This window comes from Belonocnema kinseyi, chromosome 4, assembly GCF_010883055.1.
Source record: "Belonocnema kinseyi isolate 2016_QV_RU_SX_M_011 chromosome 4, B_treatae_v1, whole genome shotgun sequence".
In the NCBI taxonomy this organism is placed as follows: Eukaryota; Metazoa; Arthropoda; class Insecta; order Hymenoptera; family Cynipidae; genus Belonocnema; species Belonocnema kinseyi.
The window spans coordinates 67,523,085-67,549,123 of record NC_046660.1 but is presented as its reverse complement, the minus strand read 5'-3'; the positions used below and the strand labels follow the sequence as shown (position 1 = coordinate 67,549,123).

Here is a 26,039-nt window from a genome sequence, read left to right as displayed (position 1 = left end):
GAAAAGTTGGTCAAGGAAAATGTAGGAAATTTTGAAATTAAAGTTTTCAGACAGCCTACACTGTTAAAAATTACATTAGATTTAATATACCCATGTGTATTAAAATCAATATATCAAGCATATGAAATCGCCATTAAGGGCGACTATATTAAATTTCATACACTTATTCATGTTAATCACTTACAAGAAAAATCAGACAATTCAATTTTTGACAAATTCAAAATAAGTTTAGTAGTAATTTTGATTGTGAATAATAAAACATGATACCTTCTTCCTCTTAATCAGAAATAAAATAGGATTATAAGTCGAAAAGTTGCATTAAGCAAATAAATAACAGACCTAACCTACAATTAACTGTCTTCGCCTTAAATTTGGACCATTTAGAGCGAGATTAGGAAAAAGTTTTACCCGTACATTGCACTTTCATAATAAATAACAATTCAGTCAACGAATTCTACATTATTAATTTAATTGAGAATATTTGACAAGTTTTAAATAAATTAAAGCACGTTGAGTTTTCATGCACATTGCTATACTGACTTGTATATTAAATTTAATACATATGTATAATAAATTCAATTCACCAATGTATATTACATTTCAGTAGCGGTAGTGCATATTTGCTTCACGCACATGTATATTAAACCTCGTACAGATTTTTCTAACAGTTTACTGATATAATATTCTTGTTTATAACTCGTTTGCCTTCAGCTTCTCGTTCTATTTGCAAATCAACAACTTTGTTAAAACGTCATTCTTTTTGGTTGTAAATTCAGCTATTTTTTTAAAATTCATTTTTGGCTTAAACATTTATCTACTTTCGCAGAAATTTAATCTTTTTTGGTTAAAAATTCAACTGTTTGGTTGAAAATTAATTTTTATGATTGAAGGTTAAAACACTTTGTTAAAAAATAATTTTTTTGTTAGTGATTAATAATATTTTAGTTACAAATCCACCTCTTTGGTTACGAATTTGTTTTGTTGTTGTTTTTCTTGAAAATTAACTATTGAAAATGAAAATGTACTATTTCATGCTTGGTTGAGAAATTTTTGTTTGAATTGAAAATTAAACTGCTGAATAAAAAAATTTTTTATTTTTGATTACAAATTTTACTATTATTTCATTTAAAACTTTTTTTTAGAATTAATTTTTTTTAACTAAAAATTTAACTTCTATTTTTGGTTAAAAATTTACATATATATTTCAAAAATAATATTCTTAATTAAAGATTGATATATTTTTAATTGAAAATTTAAGTTTTCCAGCTGAAAATCCAACTATTTGACTGAAAATTCATTTGTTCCGTTTAAAATTATCTTCTTAAACTGAAAAAGTAACAATTTTAGTTTTGGATGAGAACTTAGCTTTTTTAGTTGAGAATTAATTTTTTTAACTGAAAATTGTAATTTATGTTTTGGTTGAAAATTGAAATTTTTAATTGAAAACTAATATTTGATAATCAAAATTGATATTTTTAATTGAAAAATGTAACTTTTCAGTTGAAAATGCAACTGTTTGATTGAAATTTTGTGTATTTTGTTGAGAATTTATCTTTCGTGATTGAAAATTATCAACTTTCTTTTTGTTAAAAATTCATATTTTGGGTTTTAAAATTCGACTGGTTTACAGAAAATTCTTCCTTTTTCTTGACACTTTAAAAATTTGCATCAATTTGTTTTCTTGTCTGTAAACTTTTTCCATGTTGAAAATTCGTCTCTTTCTTTATTTATTATTTTGTTAATTGGTTAAAGAAATTCTTTTGAATTGAGAAGACTGTTTTGAGAAGTTGAGAAGAGTTTTGAAGAGTTTTGAAGAGTTGAGAAGACTGTTTTGTTGAACATTCATCTATTTGGATAGAAAATTCGTCCTTATGTATTGAAGGGTTCATCTTTTCCTTCTTTTTTAATATTACAAGATTAAAATTCTAGGCTTTGAATTTTAATGGCTAGGGAAAATTAAAAATTGGTCAGGGAAAAATCCGGGAATTTTGAAAACAAAGTTTTACGACTACTCTGTTTTTCTCATTTTCATTGCATTTTTTTTAACTGTAAAAAGTCAGCAGTAACTGTTTTTCTCTTAAAGTTTCACATGCATTGCATATACGAACGTCGTTATCAAGTAGTCAATAACAAGAGCGCATTCGGGCATAACGATTTATGCATATAAGCATATCGAATATTCTAGCGAAAGGCAGTAACAGCAACATGTTTTCTCCCGGGCAGAAGAATTATATTTCTCATTTGTTTTTGTTTTGTACAGAATGTATTAAAAGATCTACGGATATGAATATGTATTCAACCAGAAAACCTTTTTACTAAATAAATAAGCAAGTTAGAAACAGAAATTCATATTAAAATGCAAAAGAAGTATGCTAACAATTTTTTTTTAGTGACACTTAAGATAAGGAAGCAGTGTGTTATAGGATGAATTTCATCATGGGAGTGTTCCTTCGTGCACTTTAATCTAAGATCAACCTAAAAGCGAAACCATCTACATTGCGGTTATTTTCTCTCTTTTCCAGGTGATGTAATCGGTCAGCGTTTTCTGGGAAACGAGAGTCACGTGGAGCACTTCAAACTCCTAGAGCGAGCAGCCACTTTCATTCTGATCGGAGCCAGGTAAATATTCCAGATTTTTTTCATTCATTTGCATTTGACCAATACCTATCTGAACCTGCTTTTATTCAAATCAAAAACATTTTCTTCCACCCAGAGTGCAAAGCAATGTCAGAATGACTGCGGATTAGGAAAAACCTGGACATAATGAAAAACTCAGAGAATTTTATTGCTCACTTTTCTTCCAATAAATTAAAGCGTGGGGGTTATCCACTATTGAATTCAGGTTCATACCTATTTCTGAATTATTTTGAATTCTTTTGAAATGGTTTAAGACATTTTTAAAAATTCAAATTTTTTGATATCTATCAATAACTTAAAGGGATTTCAAACAATTTCAAAGGACTTCGAATATTTTAAGGGATTTTAAGCATTCCAAGGAAGTTTGTATGGATTTCAATGACTTGAAGTGATTCTAAAGGTTTTAAAGATATAAGCAAAAGTCTAAGGAATTTTCAAAAGCTTTAAAAAGTATCGAATAATATGGAAGGATTGTAGAATATTTCAAAAGATTATAAGGAATTTTTAGTACATATTTCAATAACTTGACGGTATTCTTGAAGATTTAAGGTCACTTAAAAATAATTCTTAGGAATTTTCAAGAAATTCAAAAAATTTGCAGGGATTTCAAATTGTTTGAAATATTTCAGGGTATGTTAAAGGATTCAAAGACATTTTTAAGGAATTTTAAAACATTCCAAAGAATTTTAAAAATGTCATGGTATATACATAAGTTTTAAGGAATTTGCAAGAGCATTAAAAAAATTGTCAAGGGATTCTAAAATATTGTAGGCTTTATTTTCAACGAATCTGTGGAATTTTTAATATATTTCAATTATATTTCCATTCAATAGAAAATTATAATTATAAGACATTTTGGATAGATTTCAATAATTTAAGGGGATTCGAAAAGATTTAAAAGATGTTAAGCTATATGAAAAAATTTCTAGGAACTTTAAAGAGATTTTAAAAGGTTTCAAGAGATTTAAAAAGATTTCAGAGAAATTAAATTATTTTAGGAAATTTTGAAAGATTGCAAAAAATTATTAATTTACTTCAATGGAGTTAAGATATTTTAGGGTATTTTAAAAGATTTCAAGCAATTTTTGATAGATTTTAAAGATTTTAGGACACTTAATAATTCCACGAAATTTCGTTTTTACCTTTAGGGTATTTTGAAAATTCCAAGAAATATTAAATTAGTTTTAATAAATTTCGAGTGATTTCAAAGTTTTCAAGGCATTTTCGAGAGATTTGAAAACTTTTAACGGATTTCCAAAGATTTTAAAGGATAACAAGGAATAATTGATTTCAGTAATTAGAAGGAATTCTAGTGTATTTCAAATATTGTAAAGCATTTTTTAAGATTTCAAGGCATTTCCGACAGACTTGAACAATGTCAAAGGATTTGAAAATAATGTCATGCTTTTGTAAAGAAGTTTCTCGTTTTTTGGACAACAGGAAATGGGTTTACAAAAATTATTAGGTTTTAGCATATCGCAAATGATTCCAAGGGATCTTATACGTTTTCAGAAGATTTCAATTATTTTAAGAGATTTTAAAAGCTTTCAAGATATTTTAATCAATTTTCCAGGATCACAGGAAATGAGAATTTCGTAGAATTTCAAAGATTTGAGGTTTTCAAATATTTTTGGCTATTTATTTGAATTAATTTGGAATTCACTCTGAACTTTCATTAATTTATCATACATTTTTTCAAAATATTTGGAATTTTCTCGATTTTTTTAATTCTGTCGAATTCTTCTAAATTCACTCAATTCTGGTAAATTCAGCGGATTTAATTATTTTTTTTTTTTTTAATTCACCTGGAATTCTTATGAATTTCATCGAATTCTTTTAATTATCCTTAAATTCCACTCAGTTCACTCAAATTTGATTGAAATCAATGGAATTTTAAAAAATTTCCGTCAATACTTTTGAATAACTTTGATTTTAACTTGAATTGTTTTAAAGTCTCATTGATGAACATTTTTTTAGTTTCAAAGAAAAATTAGTCGCATGGCATGCACATCATTTAATTTTAATCACTTGTTGGGCAGTTTTTACTTTTGTAAAGTAAACTTTCCTTCCATACATAAGTAAAATAATTTTGTTTTGTTTTCCGCATATAAATAATTCTTTATAAAAAATGTTAGAATATTAATATTTGGGCCTTGAAATATTAATGGGCAGTGAAAGTGGAAAATTAGTGAGGGAAAAGTCAAGGAATTTTCAAAATTATGTTTTGCGGCCACCCTACATTTTTCCAATATCAACTTGTTCAGAATTCCCCTAGTAGAAAATTGTTTTTAAAAAAAGCGATGATATATTTCATTTTGGAATTTATTCAAGTTTAAATAAGGTTTTAATGAATGCAAATTAACTGCACACTTTTCCAAAACCGGCAGTTTATACCTAACAATGACGTGGCAGAGGGCTTTTGCAAAATTAAATTTTAAGTGGCCGTTTATGCGCAACTCTATAGGAAAATATTCCATTAAATATAAATGGCTCGTCTCCGGCTTGAATTCAATTCCCTTGTAAAGAAACAAACGGCCGTTTACGGTCAAAGAACGTGCGACGCGATTGACGTATGCCGTGCACTTGTTGCTGAACGCTGATCCTAAAAGGTGAACTAGCTTCTAACTAAACGTATTGATTTTCATTCAGACGCCTACTGAAAAATAAATTAAGGTCTTTATGAAATACAATATTCATTATTAAATTATGTATAAAATTTAGATCACCTCAAGAGTCGTTGAATTAATTAAAGGAATAATTATTAATTATTATAAATTATCAACCTAATAATTATAATTTATTATAAACATTAATTTACTATTTATTCATTCATTGTATCCACTTTGAAGCTCCTATAATTCGTCTCGCTTTTCGGGTATTTTTGTCTTGCAACTTTTCCTATAATGCGAATGTGACCGTTGGTTGGTTCCATATTTTTTTCCTTCGAATCGGTCAACATTATCCCGTGCCTTTAATGTGATTTATTTAATTAATTTTTTTATAACTTAGACGTAAAAATCAATATTAAAAAAAGATTGGTTTTAGACCAATAGACAAAAAAAATTAACATAAAATTATTAAAAACATTTATTTGGTCGCAACCACATCATTCGAACATTAATGTTAGAAGCATAAGTAAAGATTTCGTAATTCAATCTGTAGGGATTGTGAAGAAATTAATCTCGTCTCTACGTAGTTTAGTGGGTAAGCGCATCGACCGGCAATCTGAAAGACCTGGGTTCGGATCCTAACGGAGCGAGAGAGCAATTTTTTCACATCTTATAAAAGTCAATATTAAAAAAAACATTGATGTTACACCAATAGGGAAACAAAATTAACATCAAATTATATATTAACCCGTGTCTTCGGGCTTTTAAATTAACATGGGGGTTTAAATGGGAAAAGCTTGGTTTTTAAAAATCGAAATAAGAAGTGCTTTTTATTAAATATTTGTAAATTAAAGCTTATTCACTTCTTAAGGAATGTTCGACAAATGATCCCCCCCTCCACCCAATAACTTTTAATTTTTCCCACTCCAATCTCATTGTATTGTGTCCGGAAAATGCCCAAAAAAGACAAAATATCAGATTAATGTAAAAATCATTCTTAAAGACGGTATATTTTTAGAACTTTTTCAAGATGTATTATTTTTAATTAATGAGTAACTAGTTTCCAAGTATTTTCTAACTAATTTTTACGTGTTTAATTAATTGTTTCTTAATTTTGTTGTTTCTCCTGTAAATCTGAAAAGTTATTCTTTATCGAAATAAATGATATATTTGATAAATTTCAAGAATAATAGTCCTTGTTTAACATATTTAGTAATTATTTTAACAATTTTTCCCTTGTTATTTGTAAAAAATTATTATTCCGTTTCTATTATTATTTTTATTATTAATGACACAATTAACCGTATATCGAGGGAAATATTTTTTAGCGAAATTTGGTAATCATTTAAACAAATTTAATTTGTTTGAACATTTCTTTTCCAATGTGAATCCTGAAAAGTGACTACTTTCTAGAATTATTGTGGCAGTTAATGAATGTTCCGAATGATATTTTTTGGAAAGAAAGTTTACAATTATTGAAAGAATTCTAATTTGTCTAAATCATTTATTGTGCTGTAAATCCTGAAGAGTTACCAATTTGTGGAATTAATAATGCAGTTCATGACTATTTTGAGTGATATTTATTGCGGAAGATAGTTTCTAATTATTTAGACAAATAATAATCATTTACTTGCGCTTTTTCAAAGAAAAAGTCATTTTTCAGTTACATAAACTAGAATTTTCTCTATCTTTCCTATGAACGAAAAAATCAATCTTTACATTAATTACCTAATTTTAACATTCGTTAATTGTGTCATTAATTTCAGAGAATATTAACCTTTTATGATTGGGTAAAAAGAAGAATTATACAAATAGAAATTGTTTGAACTAGTGGATAATATGTTGAAGGAAAAATAGCACTCGATACATTCATGATCATTCCCTTATCTAGAAAAATACTAACTTTTCACGATTTACTAAAAAAAAATTAGATAAGCGAATAATATTTGTTTAGACAATTGAATATTAGTTAAAAAATACTTAGAAGCTTTTTACTTTTCGAATGAAAAAAATATAGTAAAAGTTCCCAAAAATACCATCTTTAGAATGAATTTAAGATAAAACTGCTACTTTGAATTTTTTGGGTCATTTCTCGGACAAAATACAAGGGGAGAGGTCAAGATTAAAAGTTGATGAACAAAGTATAGTTAATTATCATTTAAATCCCGATGTTAATTTCAAAAGCCTGAGGGCACGGGTTAATTTTGGCCAATTGGAAAAAAATGGATTTTATTTTTCTGAAAATAAACCAATTTGGGGGGGGGGGTGATCTCAAAAAATCCAAATCCAAATTTTGTTATTTATTTTATTTATTAAGTACTATTAATTTAATTTTAGAGGCCTTAAAACGTGAGTTTCTTCACTTCAAAATAAAGTATGTAAAAAATGCAGGGTTTTATTTTTCTTTTGAAATTTTTAAAGGCTTATGATTCAAAAGTTTGCCATTTTTTACTGCTAAAATTATGGTGAATTTATTTTTCGACCTTATAAATTCAGAAGTTTTCAATTTTGGACGCATTTAATTATAAATTATACAATTTTAATTTCTCTGGATTTTAAATTATCCCGTTTGCAACATCTTAATCTGAAATTTTTCAATTTTGAAATGGGCCTATTTTCGAAATTTTTAATCTGAAATCATACAATTTCGAGATCCTTTAATTAAAAGTATAATTTCACAATTTTGAAAGTTTGTACGTTTGCTGAAATACCCTATCGAGCTTGTAGAGATAAAAAATTTAATTGGTATTAAAAGAGTTTTAAAACATCAAAATATATAGTATTTGGGAAATAAAGTGCTTATAATTTTGTATTCTATTCAAAGTTTGGTAAATTTATAAATTAACATTGTTATAATTTTCATTTAAAATGTCTGTTAACTGTGAAATGACCAGACATTTGTTTTAGTTTTTAAATCTAGTTTCTTAATTTTGGAGCTATTGTTCGTTATTAAAAAAAGTATTTAAAGCAACGTTTTTTTTTTCTTTAATTCAAGACAAATATTTTTTCTGAACGCAATATAGGTCAGCCACTTTCATTATAACATCTAATTCCGCATTACCAGAAATCCTATAGAAAATTTTAATGCAGCAAAGCAAAGGTTACCGTAGAGAACTTCAAACGAATAATTTATCATTTCAAACATATATTTTAAATGACAAGTATTCTACTCATTCTATTGATATTAACTGTCAGCTCGACTGTCAATACATTAAACTACTGCAGTTGAATAATTTGTAGGTTTGTTCCAGTTTGCTAAATGAAATTGCCAATGTGAATTGTAGATTTAATTATCAGCATTAATGATAACTCCTTTCGACTGTTCTACAACGAATTTTAGTTCGTTAAAATCGCACTTTAATTTAATTTAAATGTAAGAGTAAATGATTTTCATTGGAAAAATTTGTATATTTTATTAATATTAATTTTCATTACCTAAGCATAAGCTAGGTATTTCGAAATGCTCTATTTGCAGCATCTAGTTAAAAATATAGAGAACTGCCGCTAAAAATTGTATAACTTTAATTACAAAACTTAGAAGAAGCAATATCGCTTTTTGAATGTAGATTAAGAACGTGACGCTTTCCTCCCTTATGCGCCGCTTAACTGTAGTTTACGGTGTTTTTAATCAAAAAATTTATTTTATTTGATACAAATTTGTGCATATACTATAAAATGAGGTTATATCGAATAGATTGATAGAACGTTCGCACGATTTGTTCGGAGGTGATCCTATGGTCTACAGCTATCTGTAAAAAAAGTACATACTTTCAAGCAGACTCTTTCCGCCAAAACTTTTGCGTTGCAAGAATGTGCATATAACTACGTTGCCAAAGCATGCTTTAAATACTGCTAATAGGCTCATTTTATTCTGTATAATCAACGCTGCATTCCAACAACTTGAAATAGGCTTATTCAAACTTTCGAAGAAAATATTATAATATTCAGTAATGCTATAGAATGATAATTAATTATATCGAATCGTAATTCATATATTTTTTAGTATTCTACTGAATCCTGTTTAATTCTAATCATTTTTATTAAAATGCAAGGAATCTGGTAGTTTTTTTTATCTTTGTAACTAGGTGGAGCGCATTTTTGTGCTAAAACGGTTTACTTAGTGGTCCTGATGCAAATTCCAAATTTGCTAGAAATTTCTATTGCGCATTCCGGAAATATTTTTGAAAAAAGTATCAAAAATAGTGTTTACGTGAACTGATAATTTTAGAATGAACTGTCAAAGCACAGAATGAAACTATATTAAGTAGGTCCCGAGTTATGATCTTTTAAAATTTAAAGCAACCGCGTTTTTATTTGAAGTGGTTGAAAACCAAATTCGGAAGTCAAGAATTACGGCCACCAACAGTTGACAATTTTTTTACTCATGTGTGTCAAAGAAAATTACTCGTGCTATTGACTTCTAATAAAAAATTTCGAATTCTGATCGATTGTATTAAATTATAATTAATTAACGTGAATCCTATCGAATTTGATATATTTCTTTTATTTTTCCATGAATCCTATTGAATTATCATGGTTGAATTATCTATTGTCTATTTATTACCTATCTATTATCGACTTTTATTGAATTCTATGAATCTATTGAATTATATTAAATGCTATCGAATTTGATTAAATTCCAGTAAATACTATGGAATTATAACGAATTCTAATAAATTGAAAGTAAATTCAAGTGAATTAACTCACCTACTTTCAAAATATTTTATATTTATAAATTTCCAAAGGAAGTTTGATCATCTATATAATTAAGAATATTTTCTGTTGAAATCTGTAATCAGTGTTAACTAAGAAAACTAATTTTTAATTTATTTAAATTGTTCTTCCACCAAAAGTAGAATTATGAGAATTAAATTTACATTATGAAGATCATCTTATTTGTTTTTCTGAATTTAATGTTGACCTTAAATTGCTAATTTTCTTTTCCAGAAACGCCATTTACAACATAAGTCTACACGATCTGACAGAAATTGCCGATCAGGTAAGTCGAATTTATTATAAATTAATAAAACTGATTGATTAAAATTTTGAAAACAATATTGAGGTTTCGAAAATTTTTATCGTTTTGCAATTTCAATCAAGTTAGATCCGTGCGGAAAAGTAGAAATAGAGACAAATAAACTATTTTATCTCCTTAGTTGGCAAAATTTTTCGATCTACTCTTTTCTTCTGGGAACGAATTTCGCAGTTCAATCGATTCAGACCTCGAGGGGTTTGCTAATGATGGAAAATAGGACCGATCGCTGAACTAAGCACATCCCTGATAACTTCTCTCATCGATAAACTCGACTCGAAAAACTCGGACATTTCTCGATAACATCAGAACATGTAACGGCTCTCTCACAGTTATACACGAAATACCTTTTAATTCAGAGAAATTCCATTCTGAAGAACCAGCTTAAATTAACGTTCCATCAGGAAATTAAAAAATGGCATTTCTGTAAAATATAATTAATTTCTGTCACGAGTTTATGGCTACAATGTAAACATTTTTACAATTTGAGTAAAACAAAAAGGATATTAATTAAAATTATTTTATGACAAATACCGCTTCATTTATATGCATTACGCTTATTTTTGCACCACATTTTGGATCATTTTTTGCACTTGTCATCATTAAATGTCAGATAACTGCGTTAATATGGTCCACTTCTGCGTCATTATTCTACCGCTCGTCAACGAGATCGTTAGCGTGCTTTATTTCATTTCGCTCGCAGGTTCTCATCATAGGAACCAGCCATCCCGAAATAACTATAAAGCCAAATCACCTGCTTTTGTAAAAGCAGGAATAATTCCTGACACAAATAAAAAATCGTTTTTTTTTGCCCCGAACAAAGACGACAAATTTCGGCAAACCATTTTACGTGAACAATAAAAACAAGGTAAAGACCGGTGGCACGAATAATCAATAAGCTTTAATGCTTCAAATTCTTAGTATTTTAAGTAAAAATATTGAATTTTTAACAAAGTAGATGAATTTTTAACCAAATCGTTGAATTTTCAACTGAAAAGATGAATTTTCAACAACGAAGATTAATTTTCTCCCCAAAAATACGAATTTACAACCAAAGAGAATAATTTGCAATAAATATTTTAATTTTAAATCAAGAACAAAGCTGTTTAACTTTTAACCGCAAGTACTTAAATTTTGAATAAAAAAGATAAATTCTTGTAGAAATGTAATATTTTATATTTCAACAAAAAAAAGATTTTAATTTTTAATCAAAAACAGTTAAAATGATAAAAATGACGGCTTTTTTACAAACTAGTGAAGTTTTTAACCACAATGTTTAATTTTCGAACTCAAAAGACAAAGTTTGAACCAAACAGTTGTATTTTTAACTCAAAAATAAGAAGTTTCAATACAGAATTAAATTTTTACTCTAAAAAGTCCAATTTTCAATAAAACACTTGACTTTCTTATCCGAAATTATAAACTTGCAACAAAAAATTTAATTTTCAAGCCGAACAGACACATTTTGTACAAAACAGTTGAATTTTCGACAAAATAGTTCCTTTTTCAACTAAAAAGATAACTTTTCAACTAAACTAATAAATCTTGAACCAAGAAAATGAATTTTTGACAAAGCTGTTTATCTTTAAACCAAAAAGTCGAATTTTCAATAAGATAATATAAATTTTCAAAAAAATGTAACAGTTGATATTTTAACCAAAAAAAGATACTAATTTTGAGTCAAAAACCGTTAAATTAATAAAAAGACGACTTTTCCACAAAATTGTGGATATTTCATCAACGTTTTTCAACTTTCAAACTCAAAAGACGAATTTTGAACAAAGCATTTGCATTTTCCACACAAAATATGATGTTTCAACACAAAATTTAATTTTCAAGACAAAAAGTTCAATTTCCAACAAAAGAGTAAATTTTTAATCAAATATTTGAATTTTCTTCAAAAGTATTAGATTTTATACCAAAAAGGATTACTTTAAGAAAATTATTTAATTTTCCATTAAATATAAAACTTTTTAACCAAACAAAAATAAGGCGAATGAAGCCCATTTTCAATCCCCTTTTTCGGAAATAATCCCCTGTTTGATCTGAAGTTGAAGTATTGAACCGCTGTGATCCCTGTGTTTTTCATCTCCTTTTAAAACATTTAAAATTGATCAGAGTTATAAAATTTGCATTTGAACGAATGGAATAAAAACCGTATTGAATAAGAGATTAATGTTCCAAAAGAGGCAAAGCATAGGAATTTAGACTTCTATTTTTAATTCTATAGAGTTGTGTAGCGTTCGCTGGCTTACAAAAAGTTTGGCAGTGCGATTAAATATCCATCGCAGTGTCAGCCAAAGAAGGATTTCCCTTGGGACATTGGTCATCGATCGAGGACTTTTTCTTGATAAAAACGTGAACTGAGTTCCACTGGAAATGGCAAAAGCCTCCAGGAGTAAGGATCCTATTTCGCTCAAAGGTCCCATTTCCCCCTTGTCGGTGAAAAGTGCACAAAAAAAGTCGATCCGCTCGTACGTCATGCTACAAACCAAAGTAAATGTGTGCACAAGAGTGCTTATGTTTTCTAAAGTTGCATTAAAACGTTGCGCATGATGTAGATACAGACTGGTTCTTTGTTGAGCCAAATTTCAAACACATTCAGGTTTTTCTGGCTTTTCCAGGCATCATTTTTATTAAGAACATTCTATCAATTGGGTGTTACAATATGTTACACAATTGTTCGATTATTACTGTTACAATTCAAAGGAAAGGGGAAATTCTTTTTAAAACAAGGAGAACAGGGAATGCTCTAACTATGCACTGTGCGGTCCCTCAGCTGCGTGAGGGGAAGTTGGGTAGTAGCATATTATTTTATTATTTTTTATCGTAAGCGTAAACCTGCAATTTGCAGAGTGGGTAATAAAACTCGAAGCAATTCGAATATTTAGCTCTTTTTCAAACAGTAAAAAATAAAATTTTAATAAAGACTTCTCAGACCGCATACTTCGCTCTTGGTAAACTGGCATCTAAAATATTTTCATGGATTTCTGTCCGTTACGAAAGTGTCAATTCTCGGCTCTTCAGTATAAATACTAACTCTGGAACATAAAATGCGGAAGTAAGAAACCGCAGTTTATGGTTGCAATAGCCGCATCGTAGAGTCGTTACTCTAAACTCGAAAATTGTCGCGACGCCATCCCAGTACAGGTGGATTTAAAAAAGTAAAGCTCGCTTTCGACAACCGGTAAGCCGGCTCTGCTCCTCTCTAGCAAAATCGCTTGGCGATTATAATTTATAGTCGAACTCGTGTCCGGGTTGGAATTTGCGGTACGTGGGTTGGAATTCGAAAAGCCCGCTGCAATTATAAGGAACGACTACGTATTACAGTAACGACAGTAAACGCGAGAAGATAGGGCGCTCAAAGGAACGTAAATGGACTATGCGATTGCCAGAGATACACGTTACATCGAGCAAATTAACAAGTCACGAGTGCCAAGCTGAGTCAGCATTGATTTACAATTACGGAGCACTACTTACATCCAGGCACGAATCGATAACTTATGTCGAATATGAGGCTGAAATACCACTTCCCTTGAATTCGAGTCGATGACATTTCTGCTACAGAGACAAGCGACCGCTGGTGCCATATTGCCTGCGCCGATAATAAACCAGCATTTAGGTTTCTCGAGATAATAACCTTCACAGTACGGTCCATCTTATTAGGTTCTGAAGTAATTACTCTGCGGTATTCGCCATTTACTCACAGAATGTATATAATGTATATTTTTAAATTAATTTTTCTCTGAAAAAAGATCTACTCTCGTCGCTCTACTGGGAATCGAACCACAGAACTTCCAATTGCTGGTCGGGTGCATTCCCATTAAGTTATTAGAGAAAGCGAATAAGAAGGGCCTTTTTCAGAAATACAGATACCTTTATCACCACCTTGAAAATAGAAATCAACCTATCAATGGAGTTAAATCGTTAATTAACAGAAAAATGTTCAATGTAATTTTCAGGAAAGATGGAAAATAGAGTTTAAACATTTTGAAACTAAATTTTTTCTGAAAAAAATGTCTACTCGTCGCTCCACTGGGAATTGTACCACAGAACTTCCGATTGCCGGTCGAGTACTTTCCCATTATGCTATTAGAGAGATCGAAAGAAAAATCTTTCTTCAAAAATACACGCTGTCTCAAGCCAGGTGTTACATAGGAAGCACCCGACCGGTAGTCGGAAGTTCTGTGGTTCGATTTCCAGTGGAGAGACGAGCATAGGTATTTTTTCAGAAAAAAATGAATTAAAAATTTTTTAAATTTATTTTCAATCTTGTCTGAAAATGAAGTTAAGTATTTTTCTGTTATTTGAAGAGTTAACCTGATCGATAGTTTGATTTCCATTTTTACGATGGTGAAAAAGATATCTGCACCTGTACCTCACGCTGCTGTGGTACCGATCACCAGACCATTGCCGCTCGACCTGTTCAGCAAGGGGGGTCCTTTATAGTTTATACCTATTAGAAATAAAATACGTAACATACCAATTTTTTGTTTTTAAATTAGTAATTACAGATGTTATATTCCAAATCTAAATTTGTTGGTGATTCCAAAAATATATTACTTCCTTTAATAAGTTGACAAATAAAGTAAATGTGATATGTTATTTCTCTTAAAAGTGAAGCCTGATTTAGAAGTGCTATTCTTTTTTTTCTTTTGAAAGTCAATTAAACAAATTATAAACATTATGCCAGCAGTTCCATTCCAAAAAAATGTAGAGACTTTTAGAGGAAAAGAAAAATAATATCGTTAATGAAAACTAATCCCATGAAAGAAAACTTATTAAACTCAGATTAAAACTAATTATGAATTTTGAATACACTTTTTGGCGTGTCTGATTATTTTCCGGCTAATATTTCTCTTAGAAAAAGAAAGTAGTGGCATTAGTAACATTTTTTTGCAAATAGTGGCATTTCTAAAAAAAGTTCCGTTAGTTGGTATGAGTACAGCCACTGCAAATTACAAGTGTCGGCATTTTCAGATAGAATGTATTATAGAAAATTCCGTAATTCTAATTGAAACTCAGGTCATTTGTAACTGAATTTTCCTGAATTTATCTTGATTTTCCTAAATTTATCATCATTTTACGAAACATAAATTTGTAACAGTTCACGTCGTCTAGTTTTCAATATATTAAGGCGAGTAACATATCCTTGGGGAATTGCCACAAAACGTACATTCTGGATATAAAATTTTTGAAATACTATTTGCGAAATAAAAAAATTTGTATGTTTCGTATTCTGTTCCTCCTTAAGTATAAAAGATCCCCATTGGCAAGGGCCGGCTGCAGCAGTCCGGCGGTATCTCAGCTGCGTGAGGCGCATCAAATGGGCATCGCCCACATCAAGATACTAAGATTGCTCGGAATTGATCCAATTTCAAGATTGTTAGACATTCTTCAAAACATTTTTTAAAATTTATTCTACTAATCTTTCAAAACTATAAAATATTGAAGAAGGATATCTGAAAAACTCATTACATAATTAAACTAGTGTGTGGCAGGGGCCACCTTTAACGGATTAACTTTGAAATTTTTTGTAAGAAATACTCATGAGTTTTGAGAAAATCGCATTGTAAGAGAGAGAGAGAGAGAGAGAGAGAGAGAGAGAGAGAGAGAGAGGGAAAGAGAGAGAGAGAGAGAGAGGGAAAGAGAGAGAGAGCAAGAGAGAGAATATACATGCTTAGTGCGGCAATAGTGGGGATATCGGTCGTGCGTTTGCTCGTCTTTTTTTTTTAATTTACTCCTGTACCAATGGAAACTTCAATACAAAAATTGTAGTCAAAGCAAGCGGTAACAATCTGGTGGTCCCTCAGCTGCGTGATGCACGTCAAATGAGCATCGTCCACACCAAGATTTGAATATTGCTCCGAATGGATCCGAATGAATGATTGTCAGACTTTCTTCTAAACCTTTGTTTATTTAATCCAACAATCTTCCAAAACTATAAAATGTGATTAAAATAGTCAGTTGACCTGCATCAGAAAAGTACCATGTAAAAGTCTCAAGGGGGGAAATACAAATATACGTGATATAGGAAGAAGGAATATTTCCGAAGGTTCCATTTACCCGGCTCAGCCACCATAAGCAACGATTTAGATATACCCAATGTTTATCGAACAACAATTTCTTGCAACGTCTATAATCAAATGAGCCCTCGGTTTGGTAGACGCAGTCGTTCGAGAAACCTTTATTCTAAATGCATGGCACAAGCATATTATCGAATAAAACGGATTCACAGAGCCGAGAGGTTTTTTGCTCTTCCGTGTATATACCTCGCACAATGCCATTTATCGATCGAGCAAGTAAGCATGCCACGCTACATTTGCATTTGAGAATCGAGACCTCGATGTTCGATCGCGTGAATGGTATTGCAATAAAGAGAGAGAGAGAGAAAAAGAAGTAGCGCACACCGGAAGTTGGAGACGATCTTCCGAGCGACTTGATGAGAACGGAATTAAAGTCCTACGATCGAGTTTCCACCTAACGATGCGGTTCTAATCAAAATTGCAATCAAAGAGAGCTAGAACAATGAGAAATCCTTATCTTTTAGTTTCCTCTCCGCTATTGTGCACGTGGCATATCTTTCGCAGTGTCACCAAAGAACAGAAAGTGCGGAGGAAAAAACGAGGGAGTAAAAAAATACTTATTCAGGGTAAGACGATACTAGTCGAGAATCAGGAGTGGTTTGATTCTGTTGTCGTAGTGAAATTAAAGTCGGATTAAATTCGTCTGTGAGATTGTATTTTAATGGTTTTCAAGCTGAAAGTATTTTTTTAAACTGACTTGGCATATGTATGGATTTCGCGACTTTATTATCAATAATGTTTCTTTTAGTCCTTGTAAATATCTAAATTAGTAAAAATAGTATTATTCATATCTCAGATTAAATAACTGTTTTTTTTTTCATTTGTGAAAATAACCAGTTTCTAGGAATTTGACAAATACTATTAGAAGATATTCTTAGGCATATTATCATAATCGATTAAATAAATAATACTAAAAATAGATTTATTTTCTTCAATTTGTTCCTAAAGTTTACGAATTTGAATAATAATTTAAACAACATTTTTATTTTATCTTCATATACTTAATATTTAGTTCACATTTAACATATTAATATTTTGAGTATAAAATATTTTCCAGGTAAGTAGACACCCGGTAAAAATAAGGTAAATAAAAAGATTTTTCACGAACATGGGGAATTATATTCTGTTAAGTAAAATTAATGTGGGTGCTATATAAAATACAATTTAAAGCGCTCAAAATTCCTAACATTGTATTGAATTTTTTACCAAAATTATGAACCTTTACCTGGAATAATTAAAGTTTAGAACAAAAATGATAAAAAAATTATGAATCTTTAAGTGCAATAGTAGAGTTTTCAACAAGTTGCATTTTCAGCAATAAATTTCTGCAAAGAAGAGAGGAATTTTCAATGGCCCTGTCGATTCCTGGTTTTTCATTTTTTCCATGTTTTCCAGGTAAATATGTACCCTAGTAGTATGTTCAATTTTTTTCTCTATATTATTTCAAAAATAGAAATTGTAATTTAATCTTTAGATTCCAGTTCCTTCAATCTGTAATTACACTGAGAGGCGAATTTAAATTTAATGTTTTCAATCCTATTAATTATAATACTAGTTTTGAAAGAATATTCTAAATTGTACGCAGTTTTTTCATCAAAGTTTATGTTTGCATCCAAAAATTTGGTTGGTGTATATCTGCGAATAAGAAGCACCTGCAAATGTTACATATATGGGAGAAAAGTGATATTCTGCAATGGTTAAGGGGAGGGGCAGGGTTTCCTTTAATCAACGAAACTCGAGCTGAAAATAGGACGAGCAGTATGCGACACTCTTTCAGAGCATACGACGAAAAGGAGGAAACATCATGAATTCTTCGTTCGCGAGAGTGACTTTGTAAAGTCAGGAACGTGATCTTTCCCACTTTTTTTTGTTCTACTTTCAATGGTTCGATTCGATGTTTATTTCGTTGACAACATCCACCGACTCAATAGACTGAGGGTATAATGGCTCGACCCTTTCATGATGTGATAAAAGGTGTTTCCTATCAAATTGTCTAAGAGTAATATGATTCCCACAAAGTGTAAAAAAAGTAGTAATTAAAAGAAATTCATTATTCTGTCTTTTTCTTTCTTTTAAGAGCCCTGGTGGAATTAACCGATTACGCCACCGGGTAGACCAGGTAGGGTAGACTGTAGGCTGACAGCCTCGGAGGCGTAATTAGTTATCGCTTCGTATAGTGAGGTTTCTTGTTCAAATCCGGCCTGAGGAAGATTTTTTCTCGTTTCTCCAAAAATTGTGGACTAGTGATCGACACTGTGTAATATTTAATTTAAAAAAATTAATAAATAATAATAATAATATAATAAATAATCTTCCCTGAATGCCAGTTTTATCTAACCTGCGGTCACCCTGGGTTTGTAAAAGTGTATTGTAGTTTCTAGTAGATTCTTTGTTGTAGCTTATTTTAAAGTATTTTGTTTTGTAAATAAGGTTTCAGTAGTAGATGAAATTGACAATTCTGTTGGCGTAGTGTTTAAACTGCAGTAAAAAACACGATCAAGGTTTTAATCTCGTCACAATCAGTTAACGAATTCTATACTTCATTGTGCCTTTATCGCCTTTATGTTTCGATCTTTACGAATCTATCCTACGTTTTTCAAAGCTATCGTGAGTACGTGCCCCGATTCGTGAAATAGAGTACCAGTCGCGGTGCCACTTTTTCAGGAACTTATATTAAAATAACATAAAGTTATATTTCTTTCATTTCTGCTTTTCTGTTATTTATTACTTCTTTTTATTTTTCAAACAAGACTATTCGTAGTGCGCTTGTATAAATCATAGGTATAAATCAAAATATCTGAATAAAAGTTTCCATTAGGATGTTGGGGTGCATGTCGTATTACACTTATTCTTGAACAGGAAAAAAATACTTCAAAAGATCTATATCAACTATGCCAAATTAGGAAGACTACTTGAATACTTGAGTACTTTAGGTTCTAAATCAAGAGTTGTTCCGGACACAAAGAATAAAATAGATGTATTCTTCTCTAAAATTTAGATAATTTTCAAGTCAATTTTTGAAGGCAAACTTCCTGAGATTTACTACAGGTAAAGAATGTGCATATGGATATTATATGGAACATGCTTCTGAGAAATTAAAAATATTACAAGATACATAAACAAAAAAGGGGACGCTAATTGAAAAGAGACTTATTGTTTGGGCAGATGCTGAGAAAAAGCTCAGTGGGAAGTTATAATGGCTATTCATCCAAATTCGATTGTGGTGTAGATGGCTCAGATCTAGAAACTGATTAGAATTTTTTTATGCAAACAAACTCGTCTATGCTCCAGAGGTGGTAGACTGGTAAGAAATGAAAGTCCACAAGTGTTCATAGCTTGATAATGCTGTGCACAGTACTTCAAATAAAAGAAAAGTCTGAAAATATTGATCTATTGTTGAAATTGACTAATCACAAAAAACATTTGTTACAAGCTTGTCTCAGACTATAAACTTTTACTCATTGTTAACGGTATGCCGACCTCAACATCATTGTATATATCTGTCCTTATTCTTTTGTAACTCTTAGAAATCTAATAGATGGTCAGAATAATCTAGTACAAGTGGATTATAATGAGCTGAACAATGTTTTCAGTAGAAGTAATGCAGAAATACTAGAAACTGGCAATAATGGTACCAGTGGATAGCGTTAAGGCTATTTTTGAGTTTAAGTTGCGTGTATGCATTGACATGCATGGTCACCGCATTACATATCATTAAGAAAACCTCAAAATTTGATTTGAAGATATTTCGGAAACATGATTAGCTGCGATTTTCGTGTTTTTATTTTTTGAAGGTTTTGCATACAAAATGAAGTCCCGGTTTTTTGTTGATATTTTCGTCACACCTATGATTGGTTGAAGGGCATATTTCTTTGAACTTCTTGAAACTGATGAGTTGAAAATGGTAATTTCTAAAAGTGGATCGTTTCGAGGATAAAGAGAAATCGTTTTGAAGATGAAATAAGTTAATGTCATATATATGATAGATAGGATTGCACGCACGAGTGCTTCGTATTTCCTATGCATTTTCCGCGTAACCGTGCGCATTAAAATGCATAGAAGCGAGCGATCGTCCGTGCGGCCAATGGATCTCATTCTCGTCGAACTCAAAGTCTGGATTGATACTGCATAGATAGAAGGATAGCCTGGATAAAGTGCAAACTATTGCCAAGACAAACAGTGAGATGAATCCGTGCGCTTCGAAAGTAGTACTCTCCGAATTTATTGGTTCTAAAGTATCTTTTTAGTTTCAAAATTAACGAAAGTTGAGTATAAACCAATTTGAAGGGATTAGAATTGAACATAAACATTTATTCAGGGAGTTTTGAAAATTTAGTTCTTTTACAATTTTTCTAGTTTTCGGGTCCAATGGCCAATTTACAAATAAATTCCGAATGATATAATAAAAGTGTCAGCAATTTTTTTGCAACTTCCTGCAAAGGCTATACGTATTTATATGTCCGATTTCCATACTAAATGATGCTTTGCGTGCATTAGCTGAGGTTTACGATTCGACAGAACGTTCGTATGCTTGTAATCTAATCTAATATCAATTAAATCGCGGGGTAATACCTTGTAGCGTATTGTGCTGTGAGACTATGTTAATTTACCCTCCGAGAATCCGGCTTAATGCGCCCTTCGATTAATGCATGTCAGATTGAACAGCAGATACAAGCTTATACGCTTTGCTCTACGAGAATATCCACACGTAGTGAAATCAAAGACATTGCCAGCCATCTACACTTTATTGTTTCACTGCTTGCACACGGGTCAATTAAATACAGAATTATCCACCAAGAAGTCATTCCCTCTTATTTTTGCATCGTATATTGTTTCATGGAAGGTAATTTCAAGATCAAAGTTGTCTGTACAAAGTTTGTCCTGAAAGTATCCAACCTTGTGGTGGACCAGGGGTAACAGTTAATTCTGGTCAATGGGTGCTGATATCGTCTTGAAAGTAATCCCCTTCAGAAGCCACAACCTTTTTCCATCGATCCTTCCACTTTCAGAAGCACTTCTTCAAGTTACCTTTTGTAATAGCTAACAACTGCTTCGTCGTATTTTTTTTATTTTCTCTACTTCTTGAAATCGGGTTCGTTTTAGATAATACTTCAATTTGGGAAATAGCCAGCAATCACAGAGAGCCAGGTTAGGATTGTATGGAACCTGCCAAAGTTGTGAAAGGCCGTGTTTCACCAGAAATTGCTGAATAAGCTGCTATGAATGGGCAAGTGCGTTATCGCGGTGAAGAGTGTTTTGGCTATTCAATCAATGGGCGATATATTCGGTACAACCAACCTCGTTTAAATGTAGATGCTATTGACTAAAATGATTATTCAATGAAACAATAATTATTCATTTCGTTTTAACAGTGCTGCTATGAATTCTATTGTGATACAAATCAATAAAGATCTACTTTTATAAGACAGCGATTATGCAGACCGTTGATTTAATAATATTTACACTCAATGTGAAATTCAGATTTTATAACGTTATACATTTAATCCTATTATCGTTAACAAGAGTATCTGAATTAAGATTAGTATTTTATTTTTAATTTGGAACCAAAATTAAAATAGAGAAAGATCATCTTGATATGTGTAGTGCATACTGTATATGTTAATTAGATACACAGGCGGGTCTGTGAAAACCGGAAATAGCACCGTGAAGCGGAGGTTAACGAATCATTTACGACGGGATGTAATATTCGAGCAAGGTTATTATGCAAAATTAAATAAAAACCTGGTTGGAGAGACATGTACCATTTCTTTATAATTAGGATTATCATATCGCAAAAAGTGACCGTAACTGTTTTTTTTTTTCAATTAGTCTTAGAATGCGCAATTAAAAGAATTACGCATATGAATATCTTAAGAATAATTATATATATATATATATATATTAAAATATATTTTTTATTTTATGATATCAGCCGTGGTTTAAAAATCCGTTTTCAGGATGGCCATAAGTCAAGGAAAACCTGGAAATTAGGGAAAAGTTGATGAATTTTATTTGTCAGGGAAATTCCAGAGATTTGACAAAAATCTTGCATAAGTCAGAGAATTTCTATAAAAGGCACTTTAAATAACTGTCAAGGATGATCTTTAATTTTTTTATTTTAATTTAAAATTTTTATATTATGTTTGTAAAAGATACTCTGTTAAAAATTTTGTAAGATTAACATTCTGGTCTTTCAATATAATGGCCAGCGAAAATGAAAAATCGGTCAGGGAAAAATGAGGGAGCGTTGAAAATGAAGTTTTGCGGTCACCCTGATAAATTAAGATTATATTTTTACTTGAAAATTTTATGATTTGGTTGATAATTTAACCATTTTTTTGAAGTCGTCTTTCGGTAGAAAATTCATCTTTTTGAATTAAAAATCCATTTGTTTTAATAAATGTTTTTCTTTTTGGGATAAAACTGAATTTTTTTGGATAGAAAATTATCTTCTTTGGTCGGGGATTTGACTATTTTGTTGAACATTAAACAAATTGGTTGGTTTTAAGTGGTTTTGATTCGAAATTAAAATCTAGTTTGGTTTAAATATCTATTATTAAATTATTCGTTAAAGATTCCTTTTTTTGGTTAAAAATGCAACTCTCTGGTTAAGAAAAAAAATTTTTTTGTTAAAAATTCATATTTTCAGGTTGAAAATTCTACTCTTTTACAGACAATTTGTCTGTTGGCTTGAAAGTCGAACAGATTGGATCAATTTTTTTCTTTCATAACTGAAAATTTTTCATTTGTTGAAAACTCGTTTCTTTTGGTTAAAAATCCCTTTTATTTTTGGTGAAATTATTTTTTTTTAATGGAAATGTACTTTGCATTTTTGGTTGAAAATGTATCTTCTTTGGTTGAAAATTCAAGTTTTTATTTGTAAATTCATTTTTTTCTTGAAAATGTTTTTTTGTTGTTAGAAAATTTGTCTTCTTGTTTGAAAATTCATCTTTTAGGATTTAAAATTAATAGCTTTTGGTAGAAAACTCTTTTTCGTTTTGTTTGTTTAAATCTTAGCTTTTATATTTATCTTAAGAATTCATTTTTGTAGTATGAAAATTCAACTACTTTGTTCAAAATTCAATTATTTTGTTGATATAACTGTTTTTGGTGCAAGTTCAATCTTTTCTTATTCAAAATTCGACCATTTGGTTGAAAATTCATCTTTATAGGTTGAAAATTCAATTGAATGGTTGGAATTTCAATTATTTTGTTGAAAATGCTACTCTTTGGACAAAACAATACAAAATTCTATTTCACTTGCCTGAATAAACCATGAGTACTCTTAGAAAGAATGTCAGTGATTTATTTGGTGAAATTTGAATTGAACTTTTCAAGGGAAGGTGGACTCTCTAGACATTCGAGAAAATATGCGAGCAATCTTTTTTCCGTATCTTGTCATAAATTCCGGGACATATAAAGCTGGAAGAAATCAAAAGAGCGCTCGTCGTAAACAGACGGCACGATATTGTCAATCTTCACTTTGAAGGTGAAGTGGCCCGTGAGGACGAGATGCGACGCTTTTTTTGTCACGTAAAACATTTTATTATTCCCTCATTAACGTCTCGTAAAAGTTATCACCCTCCCGGTAACATTCTCGTAGCAGCAAGCTGCAAACTGTGCTCTTGAACGTTCGCCTTTCAGTTCGTTAGCCTAAACACAAAAAAAAATCGAAAAAAAATCGTGTGGAAGACATTAGCGGTAAGCGCCACGCAAAGATGCTTTTTTAAAAGGATATTTATTCTATACCTCCCTCTAAACTAGTTTTTAACAACCCTGCTGCTGCGCTAATTATAGAAAAATTAAAGTTTAGAAAATTATTACGTTTCCCTGGCCACAATCACTGTTAGGGATAGGCCATCTTCATTCGTTAATTTCAGGCTGATTAGACGCATTTGGAATAATTTTTATGAGTCTATTAATTTTTTCCTATTGCATGTTTTGAATTGTAGGCTTTTACGGAATTCCAAGCGATTTTTAGAGTTATTACAGAATTGTTCTTAATCCCGAAGGATTTGAAGGGATTCCCAAGTATTTCAAAGGATTTTAGGCAAATTTGAGAGATTTAAAAGGAATTCAAACAATTTTAAAGGATTTACAGGATTACAAGCGATTCTTAGAGACTTTTAAGGATCTCAAGAGATTACAAAAGATTGATAGATTTCCAAATATTTCAAAGTGTTTTATGGAAATGAAAAAATTTGTTAATGGATTTCAAGAAATTCTTTCAAAGGGTTTTCAAGCATTTCAAGGTATTGTGAAAGATTGCCAAGAATTTCCAAGGTTTTCTGCAAGCTGTAGAGATTTCACAGTAATTTACGAGATTGAAAAATGATTTTTTTTGCGGGTTACAATAATGTTTTTTTCTAAAAACATTTTTGTAAGCTTGTTGTTTGCATGTGTATAATTTTGCAGAAATAAAAAATCGGCCCCGAGGGATCACTCGGGAATTCATTTAGTTTCAATTAAAAACAATAACTCGTCTGAATGGGATAAAAAGTTGGTACCAGTAGACTGATTTGTCCGCAAAAATCCAGTTCTGAGCCACGGTGTTGCATGGCGCAGCGGAGCCCTCTCTGAGCTAGAACCTTTGGCACATTACTTCGTTAATGTCTCCGACAATAGAATGTTCGAGATACATTATTGTATTAATTGCGGTCGCGGTAATAAATTTCGAATCCATTTATTGTAAAATGACTACATAAATGTTAAGAGAGTGGTGTATTTTACTATTTTCCGGATATAAGTCCTCGTAATCTTAAGATTTAAGATGACATCATAATTTGTACTCTTATTGGAAGCAAGCTGGACTCAAGATTCTTGCAGTGAGAGGTGCTCTGACCGGTCGGTCATTCACTTACTAACCGCGTAAAAAGCAACCGCTGGCTTCTTTACTGTATCTTATGTACTTTTATTCGTTCGAGGTCCGTTCGAGTTTCCAACATCGAGTTCCGACAAGATACGGCGTTCTAAATCGATTTGCAAAAGTCCAAGACTCTTCTTCAAGTTTTCACCATTCAGAGAGCATCCCAGACGTTCTGGCACCCTGACAATCCGCCTTGACATTACGACCTTACTTCTCACAAAAAGATAAGAAATGAGCGTGACAAGCCATCAGTCGATTTGTCATCTTAGATCTCACTTAATTCACCCATAAATCATATCAGTTTTACAACAAACTGAATTTATATATTTCAGACCTTTTTTGCTCTTCAGGATCGTTCATGTACGAGGGTAGTTCAATAAGTCCTTAGAATGACCAACAAATGGCGCGCGAATCGCTCCAAATCATCTGTTTTCAGTCAGCACCACTCCCGACTAGATATATGGTGCAGTCACAGTCCACATCTTCTGAGTTTACGTGTTTTTATAACCAATTGAAAAAAAAATTGTTCGTTAAGAAAAATGGAAAAAAAACGAGTTCAAAGCGGTAATCAAACATTTTCATTTAAAGGGTTTAACACCATATGAGATAAAAAATGAATTGGACTCAGTTCATGGCACATCTGCCCCTGCCTTAGCAACGGTTTATAACTGGGTAAATGAATTTAAGCGTGGTTGTACATGAATAATTGACGAACCACGTTCAGGAAGGCCCGTAGAAGCAAGTACTCCCGAAATCATCAATAAAATCCACGATATGGTGTTAAAGGATAGAAGATTAAAAGTGCGTGA

General features: G+C 30.9%; 1 protein-coding gene across 1 annotated transcript in view; it reads left to right on the top strand.

The window, feature by feature from the left end:
- Window positions 1–26,039, top strand: part of LOC117171767 (semaphorin-1A-like) — a 470,590-nt gene that overhangs the window by 274,670 nt on the left and 169,881 nt on the right. The window contains 2 exon segments of the mRNA XM_033359372.1: window positions 2,523–2,619; window positions 10,194–10,245. Of these exon segments, the coding sequence (XP_033215263.1) occupies window positions 2,523–2,619; window positions 10,194–10,245 (149 nt within the window).